Below are 21132 nucleotides of genomic sequence, written 5' to 3'. Positions count from 1 at the left end.
CTTCACTGTGTTAAAACTGTAATAGGGAGCTGTTCTGAGCATTGTGGCAGAGACCAGCATCGCATCTCTGTTGGTCTGCAGGGCCAAATACTTGGTGTGTGTTACCCAACAAAACACAGCAGCTCCAAAGGAGCCTGTGATCTGTCGAGTAAACTCATTGCACCTCTTGGCGAGAGTCTCCACTGAGATAGATGTCCTCAGGTGCTGAGGTGGAGGTACTGGAGTGTAAGGGTACTTAGTGATGTTATTATTTATTATTGTTTGGTGTCTTGTGCTGGTGAGCAGTGATGCTCTTCTACCACAGGTTATCCAGGGGGAAAAGAAATGATCCCACATTGTGTTGTAGCACACACCCTGAGCTCTTAAAATGTAAGTTTGCTTTGTCTCCAAGCCCTTTTTCTTTTGTAGGCGGACATAAGAGCTGTAATACCAAGTGAATGGTATGTACTAACTCTATACAATGGCTCTTTAAAAAAAATAATTACATATGGTACAAGAGGGAGAGGAAACCACTCCATTCCTGTAAATGGCCACTTAAGATGTGGAGAATAAATAACTACAATAAATAATCTGGCACAGCTGAGCTTTAGCATTTGGGAGTAAATCAGAGCTCTTTCCCCATTGTCTGCGGAGATACGTCGGAAATGGAGTTGGAAGGAGAGGCTCCACTCCGAGTTTGTGGTAAGGTGTTGGGAGCGTGCGGAGCCGCTGCTCTCCGTGTGCGCTTTCCCGCACCTCCCTTCCCCTTGCCAGGCATGTGCAGGGGAAGAGACTCCCTTTAGCTCCGCTGCCTGGCGAACAAGTGCCTGGAGAAGGCAGGGGATGAAGGCAGGGGATGAAGGCAGGGGGATAAGGCAGGGGATGAAGGCAGGGGGATAAAGGCTGTGCCGGCGGGGCCCAGGAGCCGCCGAGGCCGCGCTGCCCCCGGCCCATCCCCGCCCTCACCCGAGCGGCCGCTCCCCTGCGCCGTGCGGGCTCGGCTGCCGCTATTTAAATGCGGCTCCAGCCGCTGGCTGGGGCTGCTGAGCGAGGGCTGTGTCGCTTTAAGGCACACGCGATATTCTCCCGAGCAGGGACGTGTTGAAATAGGCTCCGGCAGGTCCAGCGCCCGGGAGCCGCCGCCTTGTGCCCGCCCGCGCTCCGGAGCTGCTGCTCGGCCTCCGCTGTCCTGCACGCCGCGCCGATTTATATATGTTATATATGTTATATATGTTATCTGTAACAGCACCATCCCTTCCGAGGGCTCGGCAAGCAGAAGGGGATGCTAGGAAATGATCTAAAGGTGAAAATGAGAAGGTTTCCACCCCTCAAACCTTGGCCACTTTTCTGACGGCAGTCTGAGAGCTCAGATGTCTTCTTTACTCTGGAAACAGGATTTGTAACGAAAAAGAGATTTTTTTTTTTTTTTCCCTTCTACTTTTAATCCTGATAAAGAAGATTATTGGGAAGCTATAAAAGAAATCCCTGCTTGTGGTACAGATGGATTTAAAAAAGTATTAGATCTTTCCGATGAACACTACTAGAGTGCTCTGCTCTTGGTTGGATTACTCAGGTAAGGAGCTTCCTCAGGGTTTAAGATTCAGAAAGCAGATCTGGAACTCATCAGATAATAAGTGGAAAATATTCACTGCTGTGTTTCTATATTAATGATAAGATGATCTTGGGATGAATTTGTGTGTGTGACAGTTTGCTGACGAACGAGTGCATGAAGAAATGTTTATAAGAAATGCTGGGTTTGAGCAAAGGTAGTTTGAAATAGTGAATGTTTGAGACATGTTTTTATATTTTTTAAAAAACCACAAGAAACTAATAAAACCTGAGTGGGTAAAGTAAGTCTGCTGTCCATGTGTGAAGAACATGATGCTGGAGGAAAGACACAGGAGCATTTAGCAGGTTGTGGAAGTTTGGCTCTTTGACTGGGATTTTTAAAGTTCAGTTTAAATAACCTGAACACCTGAAATTCCCCTGCGTGAAACTCACCTTCCCCTTTGCCTTTTGGTATAAAAAGCACGGGAGCACCAATTATGACAAGAACGTGTTAATTCCTGAAGACACGGGAAGCCTCCCGGGAGCTCCCTGATCTGAGCAGATCGAATCTATTTTGCAAGATAAATGGGTCTAAAAAGAGAGGATAAAAAGTGCATTGTATATTGCAAAGCAAACAGTTGGAAATGAAATTAATTATACACCAAGCAGTGCATCAAGCACTCAGTACAGAGAAAGGAAGAGCCTCATGCTGATCAAAATAATGTTTTGATATTCTCTATTAATTGTACTTGTCAGTTTGTGTTGTTCATTTCAACTAATTAGACTTAAAAAGCTTCCCAAAGACTCTGCTGCTTTAAAATCAGGGCGGAAAAGCCCCATTTATATGCATATATTTTATTACCACAGCATTTCACTATTTTAATATTGTTCATCTTCCTACTGTAGAAATCCCCTGATATAGCATGCAGATTTTTTTTTAGTAAAGACATGATTTTTTTCCATGTGAGAGATTGAATCTTTCAAAGTCTTTCTTGCTCTGTAAAAATGATGTTCAGCTGATTGGATTATTAGATAGAGAGCAGCATCCCGTCATTGGCTGAGTGAGGAGAGTGCCTGAAGTTTGATTAATTTGGCCATCTGAAATGCAGCAGAAGGTGCTGTTAAGGGAACTGGACGATGTGTAGCGTAGGTGAGCCTTGCAAACCTCCTGATCCTTGCAGGCACTGAGAAAGAGCTGCTGAAGTTAACAAGTCAGAGGGAAATTCAGCCAGTTAGTACAGCCATGAACACAAGTATGGAAAAAGAGTTGTCTGCACTGAATGGCCAAGAACACCAGCACCAGCAGACAAAGAAATTGTTTTTTTCTTTTTCAAAGGGAATATTTTTAAAATTTTCACACAATCTGCCTTGTGGAAGCATCAGATCTTCTATAGAGCACATCTGAAATTCAGTCTGGCCATACTCCAGTCCTTGTGCATGCACAGGTCGAACAAAAGGAAGCTGATTACATCTGGGGATTAGAACATAATTCTGAGAAACAATTACTTTGTTTGGTAGATAGATGCATGATTAATAATTAATTCTCACAAAAGCAAAAAACCAAACAATGTGCTGTTACCTTCTGGGTCAGTAATAGCCTTTTTAGCTTTGGGTATGGAGTATTTTGGTAATATGTCTTGAATATCTGAGGATGTGTTATGCCTTTCTGCAATGTATTTAAAGCAGCTTTGATACTGTCTGGACATCATGTTGTTTTTTTCCAGTTGGTATTGTGACTTTTTAAAATTTGGTTTACATTTTTAACTCCCCTGTAAATTGAGCTATGGATCAGTGTGAGAATATTTCCCAGCTTCTATTTATATTGTGGTTTTTTTAGTCCTCAGATTATTACAGTTTGATTTTTACCACTGAATTATTAAAGTTACCCAGGCTCCTGTGTTGATGTCTCTTTACCTCAGCTGTCCTTTTTGGGCATGACCTTTGTTGTACAACAATTGCATCCTGCAGGGGGGAAAAATAATCAAAATACATTTAGCAAAAGGAGCGAAAAAGAAAAATATTAAAAACACTATTGTAATGGAAGTTGACTATTGTGTGTGCTGTAAGGTATTGGATAATAATGCATGTCTAATATTTTGTTTAGAGAATGGCAGTGGTCTCTGCAATGTCCTGGGTCCTGTATTTGTGGATAAGTGCCTGTGCAATGCTGCTCTGTCAGGGGTCCCTCCATCACACTTTCCAGCAGCATCACCTGCACAGACCAGGTAGGACTGAGCTCAGCGCTGGGCTTGCAGGCTCTCTGCCCATGCTCCTGTCTGTCTTGATAAATGACTGACTAATCAAATTTCTTTTGAGTTTTATGAGTTGTTTGCCTTTGTATTACACAGCATCTGTTTTTTGGTGGGTCTAATGTGTGTTGTGCTTTGCCAGTCCGATGTGGGAATAGTCATCCTTGAATATCCTTTTCTACAATTGTCCAGCATAAGAATCCCATTGTGGGTAATGGTTCAGTTTCTGTGTCCTTGTTTCTCTCTCCCCTTCGGTGAAGTTCTGGAATTCCTGTAGAATTTGGACACTGAGAGAGCACAGGTTTGTGGAATTTTATCTGACCCAAACTGAGGTCAGGTTTGTTCCTTAAACCATGGGCACTGAATCTCCCTCAGTCACCCTTGTGTGCTGGAGGTCAGGTTAAAGGAGGTTAAAACTTCTTCTGGGGTTCTCAGGTTTACCTCTCAAATTGATGGGGCTGCAAAAGTGTGGCCTGGAGGAGAATTTGGGATTGTGAATAGAGTGCAGTGCCTGTAAAGGCAGAAGCAATCCCACAGGTTAGCAAGGGAGAACACAGCTCACTTGGACTGCTGGGTCTGCAGGGACAGCACAGCAGTGGTTTTATTGTGTTTTTATTAATAGAAATGGATCACATAACTCCTTCAACTGCTAATTGCACTTTGAAGAATGTGCTATGATAAAAATTGAGGTGGTGGCATTTTCTAGCACAGTATCTTCATCTGGTTAAAATTAGATGGGCCAAGAATGTCACTTAACCAAATTTGAATGCAAAGAAAAGGTGGGAGAGGCTTTAAGAGTTGTAGAAATGAAATATGGAAAGTGTTAACTCAGTGATGAGTCATTTTACAACGTGGCAATTAATATTTTAATGGTTTTTGATTGAATAACATCCCTTCAACGACAAATGATCTTGAACACAGATCTTTAGCAACTTTTAAACTCAAAGTTTTCCCAGGTACGTTTCTTGCACAGAAATCACAGGTATTGGCATTGTCTTGGTTTGTTTTAATAAAACATAAATGTTATAGAGGAATAGACCAAAATCCTTGCTAGGCTAGGTCTCAGTGCCCATGTTAGAGTATCAGATTAACCAGGTGTGTTACCTTTACCCCCTGGCACTGGAAATCTGGGAATGCTTGAAGTTTGAGAAGTGAGGGTCTTATTTGGGACTTGCAGAGATTTATTATAGTGCAATTATCAATTATGCTGCTGGTTATTTGAGTGTGTCCCTAGTCAAGGAAAGGGGGAAAAAAGAGCCCAGCTGCACAGGTATGTAAAAGGAAAATGTAATATCATTTTATGGAATCAGTTGGAACAAGTGACATTATGAGAAAAAATGAGAGCTGGGCAGATCCAGAGCGCTGCAACATTTGCCTAAGCTTGAAAAATCACCTTTTTTATGAAGCAAGAACAGCAAGACACTGAATGCATACCAAATGTTGGGGAAATGTGAAAAATGACAAAATCTTTCACTCAGGGATGTGCTACAGATAGAGTGAAGGTTTTACAGCTGCCTCATCACCTACTTAGAAGCAGCCAAGCTTTCCCTCCTGCGAGCCTGGCTCAGGCAGCTTCTCTGCACCCTACATGAATAAGATTGATGGTGTTCTGATCCCAGGCAGCCAATTTCAGTCTCTCAAGAAATAATCCACTACACTGACAGATGAGTGGAATTTGACATGATGTTCACCTCAAATTCAGATTGTGCTGCACCTGGGAAGTACCAGCCAGTGAGTGTCCTTTAGGGAAACTCTTAGATATTTTGGACGATTTCTGCTGTCACAACAGAAAATCAAGACAGTGTTTTTTTGGTTTTTTTTTATAAGGCCATGAATTTGCAGTCTGCCAACTGAATGTTAAAGGTTGTACATAAAAGGGATGGAAATATGTTAACTAGCAAACTGAGTGATTTTAATGTATTCAACTGCAGTCCCTGAGCACACCCTATTTTTCATATTTATATTATTAGGAATGCATAGTTTACTTTTAGTTAGAAACTCTGTAAGCAAGATTAAACTGTTCAGCCAAATAAAAGTGAATAAAAAATGGATGCAGATGAGCCCAAAGCATGATTTCAGTAATTTAATATTTGGTGTATGAAATTTCAACTTATTGAATCATGGCAGATAGAGCTGTAATCAATAGCATGCTCAGCATACCTTTTCTTTCGGTTTGTGATCATGCATAGATAATGAGCTGCTCTAAAATAAGAGAATTTGAGCAGTTCATTTCCATCATGGGGCCACTGTGGTACAAGATAATTAAAAAGGCAGGTTCCACCCCATCTTGTGCTTCCCATTCTTGATGAATAGAAGAGTCTCACTGAGCACAGGAAGGTGCAAGTAAAAGATAAAATCCTCTTGGAGTGTATTTAGCATAATAAACTTGAACTGAACACGGTGGATTAGCTCAGTGAATATATCCATCTGGACCACAGCAGTTAATCCAATTTGGAAACCCTGGAAATCAAGGGCAATATATTAAAAGGTTAGTTTATCATCAGAGATTTCCAAGCTTGATCTTTTTTTTTTTTTTCTCCCAGAAACTTTCTTAAGCAAGTATCTGAATGGGCTGGAATAGATTTTTGCACACTGTGCAATCACAGAAGCTTAAAGCCTCTTGCCAGTGCAGTATAATTTTTCATTTTTATAATTCAGTACTTCTTTATTCAGTTAGATGACTTAGCAGAAGGTATGAACCTGGAAACAAATGTGATAAACTGCTCTACATGACAGTATTTGTGATTGACTGTAGCTTTCTTTTCTGTGAAACGTTGGCAGGTGGGCGCAGGTAGTAAGGCCATAGTAAATACTGCTTGCATATAAGATGAATGATGCTGTGTTATTTGTGCCTGTTCATTAATTCTTTTTTGTCTCATTACCACAGTGAGAAGTTTGAGTGCTCCTCTTTAGTGCCCTTAAATATTGGTGCCTGTTCCTTTTGACCTAGGTAGGTGAGGAAGAGGAGACGTGGGAGTAAATCTGCAGAACCTCACTGCAGTGTAATTCCCCTTGGCAATACTCATGGCTTTCTGCAGGGTTTTTTTATGACTGTATTTCATTTTCATGAAAATCATGTTAGGCAAAGGATATGTGAAAGCATTCGCAGGAAATAACTTTATGTGGAAACAAATCTCCATCTTCTTTGCAAGCTTGTCATTTCTGTGTGATTTAAAAAGAAATAGTGGTAATGAAAAGAATTCCACGCTGGTTGTTTTGGTCTCTAAGATACACACGGTTGTAGGGCTGTTGAATTGGCCTGAGGGGTTAGAGTGGACATGTTGATTTGAAGTTATCTGAGTGCCTGTGATAGTTCATTGATCATCTGATTGACAGGATTGATCCTTCCAGCAGTAGGAAGCAGATGCTGGGATTTGGTGACACAATATATTAGCAAAGTACAGGATTCAAGTTTTAAAAAAATAATAAAAAAACAGTCGTCACCCTTTCAATCATGTAATTCTCTGCAAAATTCTGATGTTGTTCCATAACATGATATTGGATCTTTCAGCTAATCATAGGTGACAACACTGGCCATGTGTTACTTGGAAGGACATAGAATTCACCTGTAAGTTTGTGCAAATGAATTAGGTACACATCAAGTTAGTCTTGTGTGCAGTGTAAAGATGTAAGGCAGACACAAGCAGAAAAAAATACCCACTGTAGCACTGCTGACATTTGCAAATATGCTAATTAAAAATAGGCCTGTTCAGAGGAAGAAATCATGGACTGAATCAAGGCTGGAATTTTATGATGCTAAACATGAAGTACCTTTTATTGTGACGGTAGTTAATGATGTGCCTGTTAAAAATCTTCTCAAAAAGTGATTCTCTATACTACATATTATGAGATGGAAAAATCAGTCTCAAAGCAATTCTGCAACAACTAATAAGGAGCATCAACCTAAGGATGCTGTGAACATGTTTCTCAGTAGACAGCATTTTGCAGAAACTGTAGTCTGTGGCTGTGAGCAAAAAATGTCTTAGTTCTGATCTTGGCCTTCCCACTGATTTTTTTTATAGCCTTGGGGTAAACTGCATATTTTCACATTTCAAAAGGTCTGCTATTTTCATATGCCCCATATATGTGGCTATTCAGTTCAAAACAGGCAGGGTTTTGAATCTAATTCCTCAGGAAAGTATAAATAAAATGTGTCTCTGCTTTGTAGAACAATCGAGATTTGGAAGGTGAGTTCAGCAGGATTTTTGCTCTTGGTGTTGACAGAAGCAAGTGTGGCCCTAGGTAGTTAATATATAAAAGTTTCTGTGATTAGCAAGAATTGTATTTTATTAATCACATGGTGTGAATGCAAACTGTTGCCTTCAGTGTGCAATGTTCAAATTGCCAGGCAGGAACACAGCCAGACATGGCCATGAAAGGTGACAACTATTGTTTCTTGCTGTGTTAATTAAAATCTGCACATTTCTAAGTTCTAAGGTCTGACTCAGTTTTCATTTACACCAGCAAATGCACAGGAAGCAGCACAGTGCCCTGGTTTGTTTGCAGTCAGAAAATCCTGCTCCCAAGGAGCTGTTCCAGTCACTCACTGGAGAGATCTCCCTTGTGATACCTTTGTTATACCCACCTGGCCTTGACAGGCTGCTCTTGAAAATGTGAAATTACCAACTGCTAAGTAAAGAAATCCAAGTTGTAAGTACCTACTGTGCTCCTGGTCACATACAAAATACATTTGGATGTATGTGGACACGTATTTTGTTTAGGAAGAGAACTGATGTGACAAAATCTACACTTAAGCATGAGGTAGGGTTTCTAGCAGCATGATGGCAATGAACTGCCTGCTGTGCTCGTGTGATGGGCTTGTTTACAGCAGCAGACTTGATCAGAAGTATTGCACCCTGTGATTTTGGTTTTTTTGATTTTTTTTTTTCCTGAAAAATCAAACCTCTGAAAAAAACCCAGCATGGCTCCAGGGTGTGCTTGGAGATAGGGTTAGCCATGGGGGTTTTTGGGGTCTGTTGGCTGGGACACAAGGGAAGTAAAGGGGAAGGGATCAGGCTGTCCTCTCTGGCTGGTCAGTGGCAGGAGGAGAAGGGCAGCTGAGATCCTCACAGCTTGGTGCAGGTGGAGGAGAGCTGGCACCAGTGACACTGCTGAAAGTGATGCCTTCTTACTGCTGATCCAGAGAGATGGAGCAACCTCAGGGGGAGCAGGCGTGTCAGCTCAATGGGCTGTGAAGAGCAGCATGGCCAGGGTGTGCATGGGGATCCTGAGCAGCCATGGGGAGCTCCCCAGGAGCTGCTGGAAGTGTGGCTGCATTCCCCTGTTGGGTGCCACCTTCCCTGTGGGTGCACTCCTGGGGTCACCCTCACTGCACACCCTGTGCAAAACAGCAATGGCAAAGTGCTCCCACAGGGACAATTGGGGTGATGCCTCCTGTGAGGGTGCTTTGCCCTGACACTCTCTGTGCTCTGGTTTGGTCCCCCTGTCTGCTGGATTGGTCTGTGTCTCACAGACGGGATGGGACCCTGACTGGTTGCAGACTTAGGATTTATTATCTGTCTGTACCCAGCAAGAGACACAGAGAAACAAAGATCTATGCAAATCAAGATCTAAGACAAGGTGGCAGCTTAGGCAAAGCCTTTTTCTACATATTCTTTGAACCAAAAAGGTGTAAAGTCATTGTACTCCAACCAGTAAGAAAAGGATCCGCGTGGGTTTAACATTAACAAAAGGACTGCTATGAACCTCAAACAATACACAAGAATTCATTATAAAAGATTGAAACTTTTTCTATCTTTGCAAAGCATATATCTAGGACTTTTCACATCTCGAACTATCAATAAGTTCTTGTTCCTTCTTGTTCCTTATGATAAATATAAATGTATTCACTTGGTTCTTATTTTCCTAGCTTCCCATGAGAAGTTTTTGAAATTTCCCAGCCTTTCTCAGCTTTATGTCTACTTTCTGGGGCCTTTTTGCACTTTCTAAAATCTTTTACCTTTTTATACTCCTACATCCCTGCTGTGCCCTTCCTCCTGGACATTCTCCTCTCCCCATCCTGTGCCACTTCAGCTCTCCCTTGGGCAGACACTTGGGCAGGAGCTGCCCTGGAGAAGAAGGGACCAAAAAGCTCCTCTTGCTGTGCTGGCCCCAACAGCATCTCCTGCTCCCATCCCTGTGCTGAGCATCCCTTGCCAAGTGCATCCTCGGGGCCCTGGTGAGTGTTGCAGGGACCTTTCAGTGCACACCACTATTTGTAGCTCGCTGTCATGGCCTTAAAGACTGCGAGAATTCATTCTGTGGTGGTGAAGTCCCAAGGAAAATTTGGCACCTACAAATATAAACCCCAGAGGCAAACTGCATAGCTCTGCACTGAAGTATTTCTGCTGATAACATCAGAAACATGCCTTTAATGATTAGTCTGCTTTAGTCCAAGGCTCATTTATATTTTAAAAAAGTAATATTCAAGTGCATCGCTTCACAAGATTGATGTGTTTTCCCGTTTAAGTTTGATATTATTTTCTCCTGTACTGTCTATAATATTTTGTTTCCTTCTGAATGTTTTTCTTTCCACTCTGTGAAACCAACCTGTGCTGTGAGCAAGATTCTTTTTTTTCCTGGTGGAACTCAGCATTTTTTGCTGTTTTCAGATGCCCTGTACAGAACAGCTTTTTCCAGCTGATCTTACTCCTTTGCATGGGAGTGATGCTGGAGCTTTCTGCTCATCGTGCCCTGGGAAGGGACCACGAGGACTGCAGCACAGTTGGAATCTAAATTTATGAGACTCAGGCAGTGATGCACAATGGGGAATTGGGGGTGTAAAATGAGCTGAGTGAAGTTACAAAGCCCAATGTTTCTGTGACTCATATTTCTACGCTCTATTTAGATTGTTTTTTGACATCTCTCTCTTGCCTTCTGTATTTCTTTTGGAATACCAGTTTGCCCCTTTTCCTTCACAGTGGGTAAGAAAACATTCCTGCCCTTCTTGAAAGGTCACTTCAGTGACAACAGTGTGCAGGATCATTGTTGCTATCATGGTAATCAATAACTGTGTCCTACTGTTCCATTGTAATCCTTGTTTTGAGAAAACAGCTTGGCTTGGGAACTGAAATGATGGCAGGAATAGAAAATTTTACTCGTTTTTGGATGATGTGAAAGTAATTCCTTGAGCACCAGCGGGTGAAGTACAGAACATAAACAATCTGTTGGGATGGGTACCTTTGTTGTGGTGCAATGTCTCTGAGTTCCATGTAACCCAGGGAATAACCTGCTCTCCATGAGCAGCTCCCAACCAGCCACACATGCTGGGAGATTTTTGGAGTTGGGCACAAATAATTCTACCATGAAGAGTAAAGTTTGCTTGTATACAATGTACCTTAACTGTTGCTAAATGAATAGGCAACAAAAAACGAGTTTAGACAGTGATCCTTCTCTCTTGATTATCAGGAGAGCTGTTGGCTCAGATTGAAGAATGTTTTTAATCCATCCTGATGCACAATCCAAAAATCTGCTGGATTAATTTAGTTTTCTGTAGTGGACAAATCTGAATCAAGAACCCTCATTTTGAACCTACCAAAACACAGGGAGGAAAATAAAATATACTGTCAATTAAACGGTGTACAAGTGAAAGTTATATCTGTGGAGAACTCGATTAAAGTCTCCTATGCATGTACATATCAGTTTGTTGAAAAGTGAGGAACCTGGGACTGTGATTTTTCTGTGTAAATAATGGCAGCAACCAAAGGCCCTACAGATCAGCCTGGGTGCAGGCAAAAGCATCTAAACTGCACTCTCTGTTAAAACTTTTATTTTTACTGTCCTCATTAATGCTCTCCAAAACTGCTGTGAAATATTGCTGGCAAGCAAAGCTTCAGTGCAATTGTACTGTGTTGTTCAGGATTTATTAATTATAATCTTTTCTTGCAGAGTCTATTTATATTTGATCGTGACATTAATTGGTTGCCAAAACAAACTAGAGTTAATGGTGTTTAATTAAGTGCTTGAGAGGAAGCAAGGACATTTTATTTGGAAAATTGGTTTCATTGATTTATATGTTTGTTTCTTAAAAGAACATGCAGAAATGAAGGGAACCTATTGGTTAGCACCTCTTTCCTACATTCTGCCCAGGAATCACAATAATACAGTGGTGGCTGAACATGTTCAAGGTTTAAAAGTACCTGTAGCTCATATATTTGCCCATATAAACATACTAACAAGTAAGTGTTCACATTCTGAATAATTCTGAATTTAAATAAAGCTAAAAATCAGACAGAAATCAGATCAAATAACACTGAAACTATCATTAAGGTCATGTTCAGAACACTGTATTTTGAAAAAATTACATTTTAGAGAAGACTTTACCTTCATTTCTGGACTGATTAAAGGTGCTGAGGATAAGGAAGGTATGGTAAAATACACTGAAATATGACTTGATATAGGTATTTCCTGTAATTATATTAATTTAAACAATCCATTATTTTATTTCTATGATACAGTAATTTCTATGCTTTCTATCATGTCTTTAAAAATTGGCTAATTTTACAGTTCAGAACCCTTTGAACACTAGCCTATTTCATGTTTTAAAGCCAAAATTGGAACTGAGTGGGAAATTCTGAGGATTTAATATTTGAGGGGTTTTGTTTGTTTTTAAGAATTCATTAAACAGCAGAAATCTGGGGGGAAAACCTTGCTTTAATCATAAGCTCTCATGGCTAAGTTAACACGATTTACTGCAACTTCCATTAATGCATCAAATTCCTCTTTTTGGTTACTTGCATGGAGTGCTTTCAAATTTGGGTGCTCAGCCAGCCAGAAGTCACTACCGTGTGCAACAGGGGACCCCAAGGGTTGAGTTGAGCTCACAGAAGTTTTTGAGTTCTTATTATTTTCAGTGTGCTGGGGCAGGATCTGACAGAGAATGGCTGTGTCTAAGCCAGCTCCCACATCTGTAATATAATTTTCTTTAGCAGTATCTTTTTGTGAAGCAGTTTTTTTTCCCCTTCCAGGTAATTAGAAACAGTGTTTTCTCAGCTGACATCTCAGTGCTTTCTCCATTAATTCAGCTGCCTGGGTGGTGTTTATCCTAACCTTGTTTTGAGCTTCTCCAACAAATAGATGACTCCTTTAGTTCTAATTTAGTTTCTCGTGGTATTTCTATTATCTCTTTCTAGTTGGCAGGCAAGGAAATCAGATGTGCATCAAATGAAACCATTTGTCATGGATTAGTGCATGCAAATGCCTTGACAACAGCAGTAGACAAAAGCTGTGAGTATCTGAAAGCTGACTTAGGAAGAGAAAATTAACAGGGCCAAAGCAGCACTGATAGCTGTCCCTAAATTAGATTATTCAATGCCTAAGAGCAGGACAACACTTCTGTGCCCTCCCTTGACATTTGTCCTCTATTGAAATCTTAATACATTAGGGAAATTCACAGTGAAGCCGGGAAGTGTCTGTGGCAGCTCCTGGCTTTCCCAGGAATATGGACACATCAGGATCTTCCCTCTATCCATTAAAAGGATGGGGCTCACAGGTGGGCAAAAGTAGAGAAAAAACTAATGATCCTCCAGGCTTGTGTATCCCAATTTCCTACAGCACAGGAGAGCTGCCAGGCAGGACTCAGTGAATTCTGTTGAGGTTGAATGTATCCTCCTCAATGACTTCTTTGGAAATATTTTGCATTTCCTTCTTTCCCCGAGGGCAGAATTGGGTAATTGTTTAATGCTGATTCCTGCTGTTGATAACACGCTGCACTGAGTGAGTTGAGTGGTTATGAGATATTTATCTCACACTTGCCGTGGTTACTCCAGCTCTGTTATGAGCCTGGTTGGTCCTAAGAGGTAAAGGTGAGCTCTGGGGTTCCCTGCTCAGAGCGTGGAGGGAGGAGGAGCTGAAGCACAGTTGGAGGAAGGGGAATTTTGAGATGCCCTGACTGGGAGCAGGCTGTGGGCAATGAGCACCCAGACCACATTGCATTTCCAACCCTCCAAAACCACCCCTGGGGGATCACCAGACACAGGCTGTCATTTAGTGCAAGGTCTATAATGTAGGCAGATTACCAGCTGTTTTCTGTAGGTTTTTATCCTGTTTCAGTCTTTATTCCCCCTCTCCCTTCCTCTAAACCAATTTCCTTTGTTTTTCTCTAAATCTTCCTTCATGTAAGCTCCTAAGGCTCTCAGTTTTGGAAAAAGCTTTCTGAACTTCCTCCTCTTAATTAATACATCTTCATGTGGTGTTTGAACAACAAAATTCCATTTGATTTCATCCCAATTCGAACACCAGCAATATCTTAATAAACTAAATACTTTCAATCAGGTTTATTTTTTAAAAGTTTCAAAATGGAGCTGTTTGATTAAAAAACTAGAAATGCTAGAAATTCTTCTTATTGGTAGGATAGATCAAGTGTTTTTTAAGAAAAACTGGGAAAAATATAAATTTTAATATTAAAAAAATAAAATTATATAATATATAAAATATAAATCATCTTCTACCCATAGGAAAAACGATTTCTGTTGATCAGAATCTTCCAGTGGGAAAGATTTTGTTTCTGATGTCTACACCACTCGTGTTTTGGTTGGTACCTTTTCCCAGCAGTGTGGCATCGAGCAGTCTTTTGCAGCAGTCAGTCCTCTGAGGTTCAGGCTATGCAATTCCCCCCTGACTTGCAAATATTACCTGCCCACTGTTACTCAATAGTCAATGCTTGCAGGCCAGCTACAGCAACATGGAAACTTGTGTCAAGATAAATGTCATCTGATAAAGGGGGGAAAATCAAACTATTTCTTTTGCTGTAATTGGAAAAAAAAAACCCAAACCCTAAATCTCTTGTTTGATTCTAAAACCACAGATTACTCTGGGGAAAGCTCCAGAAGATCTGTCCCAAAAGAGGACTGTGCTCTGGGAATCCTGGGTGGAAAATCACCTGTGAGTGTTGTCTTGTTTGGCCCAGCCAAAGGTGTGGGCACACAGGACAGGGTCCTGTGTGTCCTTCCCCACCGATGGCCAGTTCTGGGCTCTGGCTGTTCTGGCTGACTGCAGAAGTTTTGCTTCTCATTTGTTGGAACCTAGGAAACCTCCAAGCAGGAGAAAGGTCTTCTCCATTATTTATCTCTGTTTAGGCAACACAAAAGCACTGAAGTTCTACAGATATTTATCAGCATTTTTGTTTCATGTCAGGATTTTTGCTCTTTTTTCTGTCATAGGGTGAACTTTCTGTCCCACTTTAGATTGGAGTCACCACCTTGGACTGGGGAGTGCTGGCAAGGGATCCTTTCCCAGAGGATCCTTCTCCCCTCAGGCAATGAAAAGGTGAATCAGTACCAGCTGCTGCCCTCAGCCTGGCTTGCAGAAAGTGTCTGGAGGCTCTTTTAGGCCTTGAGTATCAAACTAAGACTTGATTCTACTGAGAGTTAATGTAAAAATTGCTCATTGAATCTCTCATGTTGATCAGCTTTCACGTGCTTGAGTAATTGTAGCAGATTTTCTGTTGTGACAATTGTTTATTTTTTAGTTTGAGGGAATACAGGGTAACAGTCTACATTTTGAAAAGCAGCCTTGCTTTTGTTGTGCGACTAAAGCAGTGTAAATAATTGAATTTTTTTAATATGACAGCCAAAGCAAGATCTCAAGTGTTGGTTTGGTGCAGTATTTACATTTTGAAATTAGTTTAGAACCACACTCAATTGTTTTTCTGACTAAGTGGAAAAGAAGGAATGAAAACAAAACCTGAAACAATTTGACAAATTTCTAGACACTGAGAGAAGAGTGAGGAAATGGCCAGATAAATAAAAAAAGACTAGGGATGGTACTGCTTCTTTCCTTAAATAGATTCAATTCAGAGTATCTCTGTAATCAGAAGTTGTGTTCTGCTTTAGGGGCTGACTCTTCATCTTTTCCCTAAAGTAGAGCTGTGGTGTTAAGATATGGCTGGAAGGGAGAGTGCCTTCCAATAGCTCTTCAATTTTACACCTTGAATAAATAAATAAGAGAGGAGATAAGACATCAGGATCTTTCTGTCTCACTTCTTATGAGACAGCAAAAAACCCCAGTCCATTGCTCAGTCTCCTTGGGTAAGGCAGTGTTCTGTGGAATTTTGGATGGGCTTTAAGGCAGCCCCTAACTCTGCCAGAAAGGGAGGAGATGGACAAGACAGATCTAAAACCTCTGCCACTGAAGCTGAGTACATGGCTCTGCTCTGAGCTGGTAGGGGCAGCTGCTGGTCATTCAGAACTTAATATCTGTGAAAAGGAGGTTATAACTAGCAAAGATGCATATCACAAAAGCAGCTTGTTCCAAAGTTCATGCTCTGGACAGGGAACACTTTGGCAGATTTTTCTTTCTTTTGGGAGAAAGTTGAATCCCTGCCCCTAACTCTCAGAGCAGTGTGAAAGACAAAGACTTTCTGCTATTCTGCTGTGTTTGAACTCAAGGCTTGACCTGTAGCTTCTCTCTGAGTTTTGGGGGAGGCTAAGGCTGCACCAGCCCTGCCTGTGGCCTCTGCTGATCTGTTCAGGAAGAAGCAGGAGCCCAGAGGGAGGGAAGGAAAAGCTTTGACAAACCCCTGTTTGTCTGCAGTGCTGTTCTGTTTTGCTGACTTCAGTCATCTGAAGACCTCTGCTAATTTAATGAGCACATTTCACTTGTCAGTGTGGCAGTTACCCATGTCAGGCACCAGCACTCCTCCTTCAACACACATCTGCAGCAGTTACTCTGCTGCCCTTGAAGAAACTCAGACTGAAATAGTACTTTGAGAGATGCTTTCAGGGTTTTGGTTTTTAGGGGTTTTTTAACAAAATTTTAGTATTAAATATGTGTTTGTTTATGTCAGTAGTAATACCTGCTTGTGTCATTTTTATGGAAACAGCTCTGCCTTGCACAGCACCACTGTTCTCTTCTGGAGAAAGCAGCATTTTCTCTCAGCAGTGGAGCTCTGTGTGAGCTAATGGCAGCCACTGAACCCAGCAGTTGTGAAAACTCTACCTAATTGTGCCTTTTTTATTGCAGGAAGGGTGCAGGGGATTTTGGTGGTATTCCTGTGTGGACATATTTGTTTTAAAGTAGTAGGACTGGCAGTAAGTGAGTTTTGTGCCAGGAGACATTTAGTGAAATGTAGACTTGTGGAGAAAAGCCAAAACCTCACACACTTCTGGTAGGAACATACCAATTTCAGTAGGACCCAAATTTGAGTAAATTTGAAAGAGAGGTTGAGATCTGATGTGTTGGGTTGACAGAGCCAATGCCAGAGGCTCCAGGATGGCTCTGCTGGCCAGGGTCAAGCCCATCAGAGAAGGAGGCATCAACAATAATAGGGGGGTTTGGGAATGAGGGAGGGAATTTGGGACTGAAACTCAGCCTGAGAAGAAGGGAGGCATGGGAGGGAAGGTGTCTTTGAGACTTGTTTTTATTTCTCATCATTCTGCTCTGGTTTGGTAATAGATTAAAGTGATTTCCTCTTGTGAAGTCTCCTTTGCCTCTGACAGTAACTGAGGAGTGGCCCCTCCCTGCCCTCCCTTTCATTTTGTCCCCCTGTCCAGCTGAAAAGAGCAGGGATGGAAGAGCTTTGGTGGGCACCTGGCATCCAGCCAGGGTCACCCCAACACACCAAGGGTTGGTTTATTTTTTTTTAAATTTATTAATTAATTAATTTTCACCTGTTTCCAAAGCCTTGTGATGCCTGTTGAAGTCCCAGCCCAGTTTTGTGATATCTTTTTGTGCTCTTTCCCATCTCACTGGATGATCTCTTCTTGTCAAATCTTAGAGCCCCAACTTTCTGCCAGCAGAAATAGAATAGGGTGTAAAACACTTTGGATTTTGATGGCACTTCATGCAGAATAGAAAATGTAGGTTCATTTCATAGCTGACAAAGAGCTGATTATTTATGTTTCCTAGAAAACAGCGAAGAACATCCAAGAATCTTTTTTTACCATTATGGATGACTTTCCTTGTATTTTCACATCGTTCTTTTTTGAATCCTGACAAAGTGAGATTAAACAACAAACAGCCCCTGAGATCTGTCATTTTCTTTCCAATGATTTGCATAGGATGATGCCCATAAATTATGGAGGCAGTTACTGGATACTGTGAATGCACAAGTACTTTGTGATATAATTTTGAGAAGCATCCTTTGTATTATATCTGCACAAGATAATGATGCTATTCTATAAAAAAAGCTGCTAAACATTTTCAGGACACTAAACCTTGAGGCAAGGGTGCTAATTTATTTATTTTTTAACATAAAATTGGGAAGTCTTATGCTGGATTATAGAACACTCTACCTACCTCTCTTCTTATTTATTTAAACATTATAATTACAAAAACCCTCAGTTTTTAAACACCCTGCTTTGTCTTTAAATCCTCCTTCTGGAAATGGGAAACTTGGGGAAGATGCTCAGAGAGAAGGAGGCTTAATTATGTTCTGATGCAAAGACTCCTTATTTATGACTGCTTTTATTTTTTATATTTCCCTTCATCATTTCTTGAGGACGATACAGGAAGGGGGCAAAGTATCATCTCCCAAAATGAGAAAGTGTGGATATACACATGGCCAGGCTTGCCTAACTTTTCTTTCTCTGCGGCACAGGAATATTCACTGCTGGCTTCTGTACATTGCCTCATCTTGTAGTGCAGAGACCCATTTTTAGAGCTGGAATCTTCACATAACTGTCCTTTGCTCTTCCCTAATTTCTTGTCTTCCCAGTACAGCCCATAATGGGATGTTTACAGCAGCAAGGGCCCCCTCATGGGAAACTCAGTGCTAAAAGTTTCCCTTTGGCTGACCAGGTCTTGCCCTCTGTTATTCAAGTACTCACAAGCGTTTGGGGTCTGGCTGCATTCCTGCTGGTTTTGATGAAATGTTTGCAGTCCTGCTGCTGCTGAGAGCATCTTTCCTCATTGTCCAGATGCCAGTCTGGAATGAGATGTTTCCCCTGAGACCACGGCTTGTCATGGCCCAAAGCAGTGGGAGCAGCACTGTGAGGGACAGCACAAAATCCCTGTGCTGCACTGGCCACAGGAGATGGATGCTGCTGCCTTCTTCAGATTTCTCCCCCAGTTCCTGAGAGAATTTCTGCTGCCATAGCAGCAGTGGAAGTTTCTCTCTGCAGCTGCAGGGACAAGGTGTGTCAGAGCTGCCCTGGCACTTCAGGAGCTCAGCACAGCGGGTTTTTCATGTTCCTCTTCCCTGTGCCCCCGGGGCAGTGTGGCTTTGTCTGTCCTGGGCACAGCTCTGGCAGCTGGCAGTGGCCCCAGTGGGATGTGCACTGTCCAGGTCTCTGCCTCCACAAGGTAAAGGCAAAGCCCCAGCTGACCTGGGGGTTGAAAAGTGCCACTGCAGGTGCAGGCCTTCTGCCATCCTTTAGGTAAAATCACTCACTCAAATTCTCTGATTTTTTGTTGTTTTGTTATCTGTCTGCCCCCACCCCAATACAGAAGATATACCTCTAATATTTTTATTTTACATTCGTTGTTATGGTGGCCAAAGCTGGGCAAACCTTAGTGCTTACTAAGGTTTTCTAAATGAAGTACTTAAAATCATAAATGATGAGTGTATGAAACCTGAAACCAGTATCATTTATCCTGCCTTTGTTCTTCTCTAGAAATATTTTTCTTATTACATTTTGAATTAGGATTCCTGTAACAAATTCTAAACCTTATCCATCAACTCAAGTGCAGAGAATGCTCAAAGTGTCTTTAAGTCTGCCATGACTCTTTCTGTCAATATTTCATATTTGGCTAAGTGCAACTCATTCTGTAAACAAAGCAAACTGGGGGAAGGTAGTGCTTGGATGTCCATGCTCCAGCTTTGCATCCACAGCTTTTCTGTAATCCAGGTCACTTCTTGCTTTGCATTCTCCACATCCATATGGATTTTTTCCATGGGGGTTTCAGGCACTAAGCCCTTCTGTGCGTGTAGCAAGATTCAGAAGATGCAAATCCATGAAATCAATCTACTTGGTGATCTTCCAGTAAATAACACCTGAGTTTATGGCTTGTTCAGCTTTGTGATAGATCATAATTTGGATTTAAAGCTGTTTGCCAGCCTGGTGAGCAGAGGGGTAAATCTGCACCCCTTGGGAGCCTCCAGCCTGGCAGCACCTCACATGTGTGGGATGCTCAGAGCCTGGCAGGGAGAGGGTGCTCCAGGGATTCCTTGCTCCTGCTAGCTGTGACTGGGGATTTAAGGAAGTAGCAGGCTTTCGTTCCTTGCCAAACATTTTGCTTCCATCACACTTCTGGCAGTGATAGGTATATTAATTATCTTTTTTATCATGTAATAGTCTATAGCCCTAAATTGTGAGCACATCTGTAGATCAGGTTTAACTTCTAGTGGTTTTCTGTATATAGATGTATATTATTTCATTATTGGCAATATTAAATCATTCTAGTTGAAGAGTTAAATATCCGGATTTTATTTTTCCCCTTCCACCAGAATCATGCCAACATCACAGCATCTTGCCCAGCTGTCAGTCTATGAAGATGTTTTCTCCTTATAAGTCTCTTATATAGATGCACAATATGAAAAAGTGGAGGACATAAAGATTTCATCTGTATGCTTTCCTGTAACTTAATTTATATTTCTTATTTGTTCAAGGAGAGAAGCTTCCCCACCTGTGAGGAGAAAAACAGAGGTAGACTATGAAACATTGTTCTTAATGGCAGCAATGAAAGTGTTCTGTGATTTGGGATGTTAGAACAAGTCTGCTGGGAAATGGATTAGTAGGCCAGGAGAGAGTATTGTGATCAAAGTGCATAGTAAATTAATTTACCTCACACTCCAGCAATTTATCACATGGATATCACCCTTACATGTGTAAAGATATATGAGTATGGATGTGATATTGCTCTAGTGCTTATATCTTATTCCCGAACCTTAATAATTTAACACTCGTGCTTTAACCTTATTGAAATATTAAAACCCTGCCATTCCTTAGATTTAGTTTTGTTACAACTGTTACATTACATTTTTGTGTCATTATGACACCCGTTGGTAGCTGCAGCCCTGACAGGTCTTTGGCTGTTTGAATAGAAAGCAAAGCTGGTTTGGGCTGGTAATGCAAAGAAATTTCATTATGAACAAAGATCCACTTTGTAAAGTAGGAGGAATGACAGATTCGCTGACATCAGTAGGCTTTTTAAAAAGAAGTTTTTTTCATTTTTTCCCCCTTGCAACTTTTGGCTTGTAGTCATTTCCCATCTCTAGAGCAGTTCTGAGTGCTTTTTCAAGTTGCACTACTTATGCTGCACAATTAGACTTGGCTGGTAAACAGTTCATTAAAAATATCTACTTCAAAGCAAGATGAAAAGCAGCTTTCAGAGATTTTGTTGGAGAATGGAACAAAATAAAGATCCACCTATTGTTGAAGGGCCTCGAGGTCAGGGAGTGGAAGTGGTGCAGTGAAGG

At 41.4% G+C, this 21132-nt stretch overlaps 1 protein-coding gene across 2 annotated transcripts in view; it reads left to right on the top strand.

The window, feature by feature from the left end:
* Positions 1 to 842: 842 nt before the first annotated feature.
* Positions 843 to 21132, top strand: part of TAFA1 (TAFA chemokine like family member 1) — a 207144-nt gene continuing 186854 nt past the window's right edge. Inside the window, exons 1-2 of one of the 2 annotated variants that reach the window (XM_072934638.1) lie at positions 843 to 1552; positions 3632 to 3752. In XM_072934638.1, coding sequence (XP_072790739.1) covers positions 3635 to 3752 — 118 coding nt within the window. In that variant the 5' untranslated portion in view covers positions 843 to 1552; positions 3632 to 3634. The remainder of the gene's footprint in view (positions 1553 to 3631; positions 3753 to 21132) is intronic. The other variant, XM_030282893.4, reaches the window with a different exon arrangement.

The sequence above is a fragment of the Taeniopygia guttata genome, chromosome 12 (assembly GCF_048771995.1).
Source record: "Taeniopygia guttata chromosome 12, bTaeGut7.mat, whole genome shotgun sequence".
NCBI classification, from domain to species: Eukaryota; Metazoa; Chordata; class Aves; order Passeriformes; family Estrildidae; genus Taeniopygia; species Taeniopygia guttata.
This window is presented reverse-complemented; position numbering and strand designations above follow the sequence as displayed.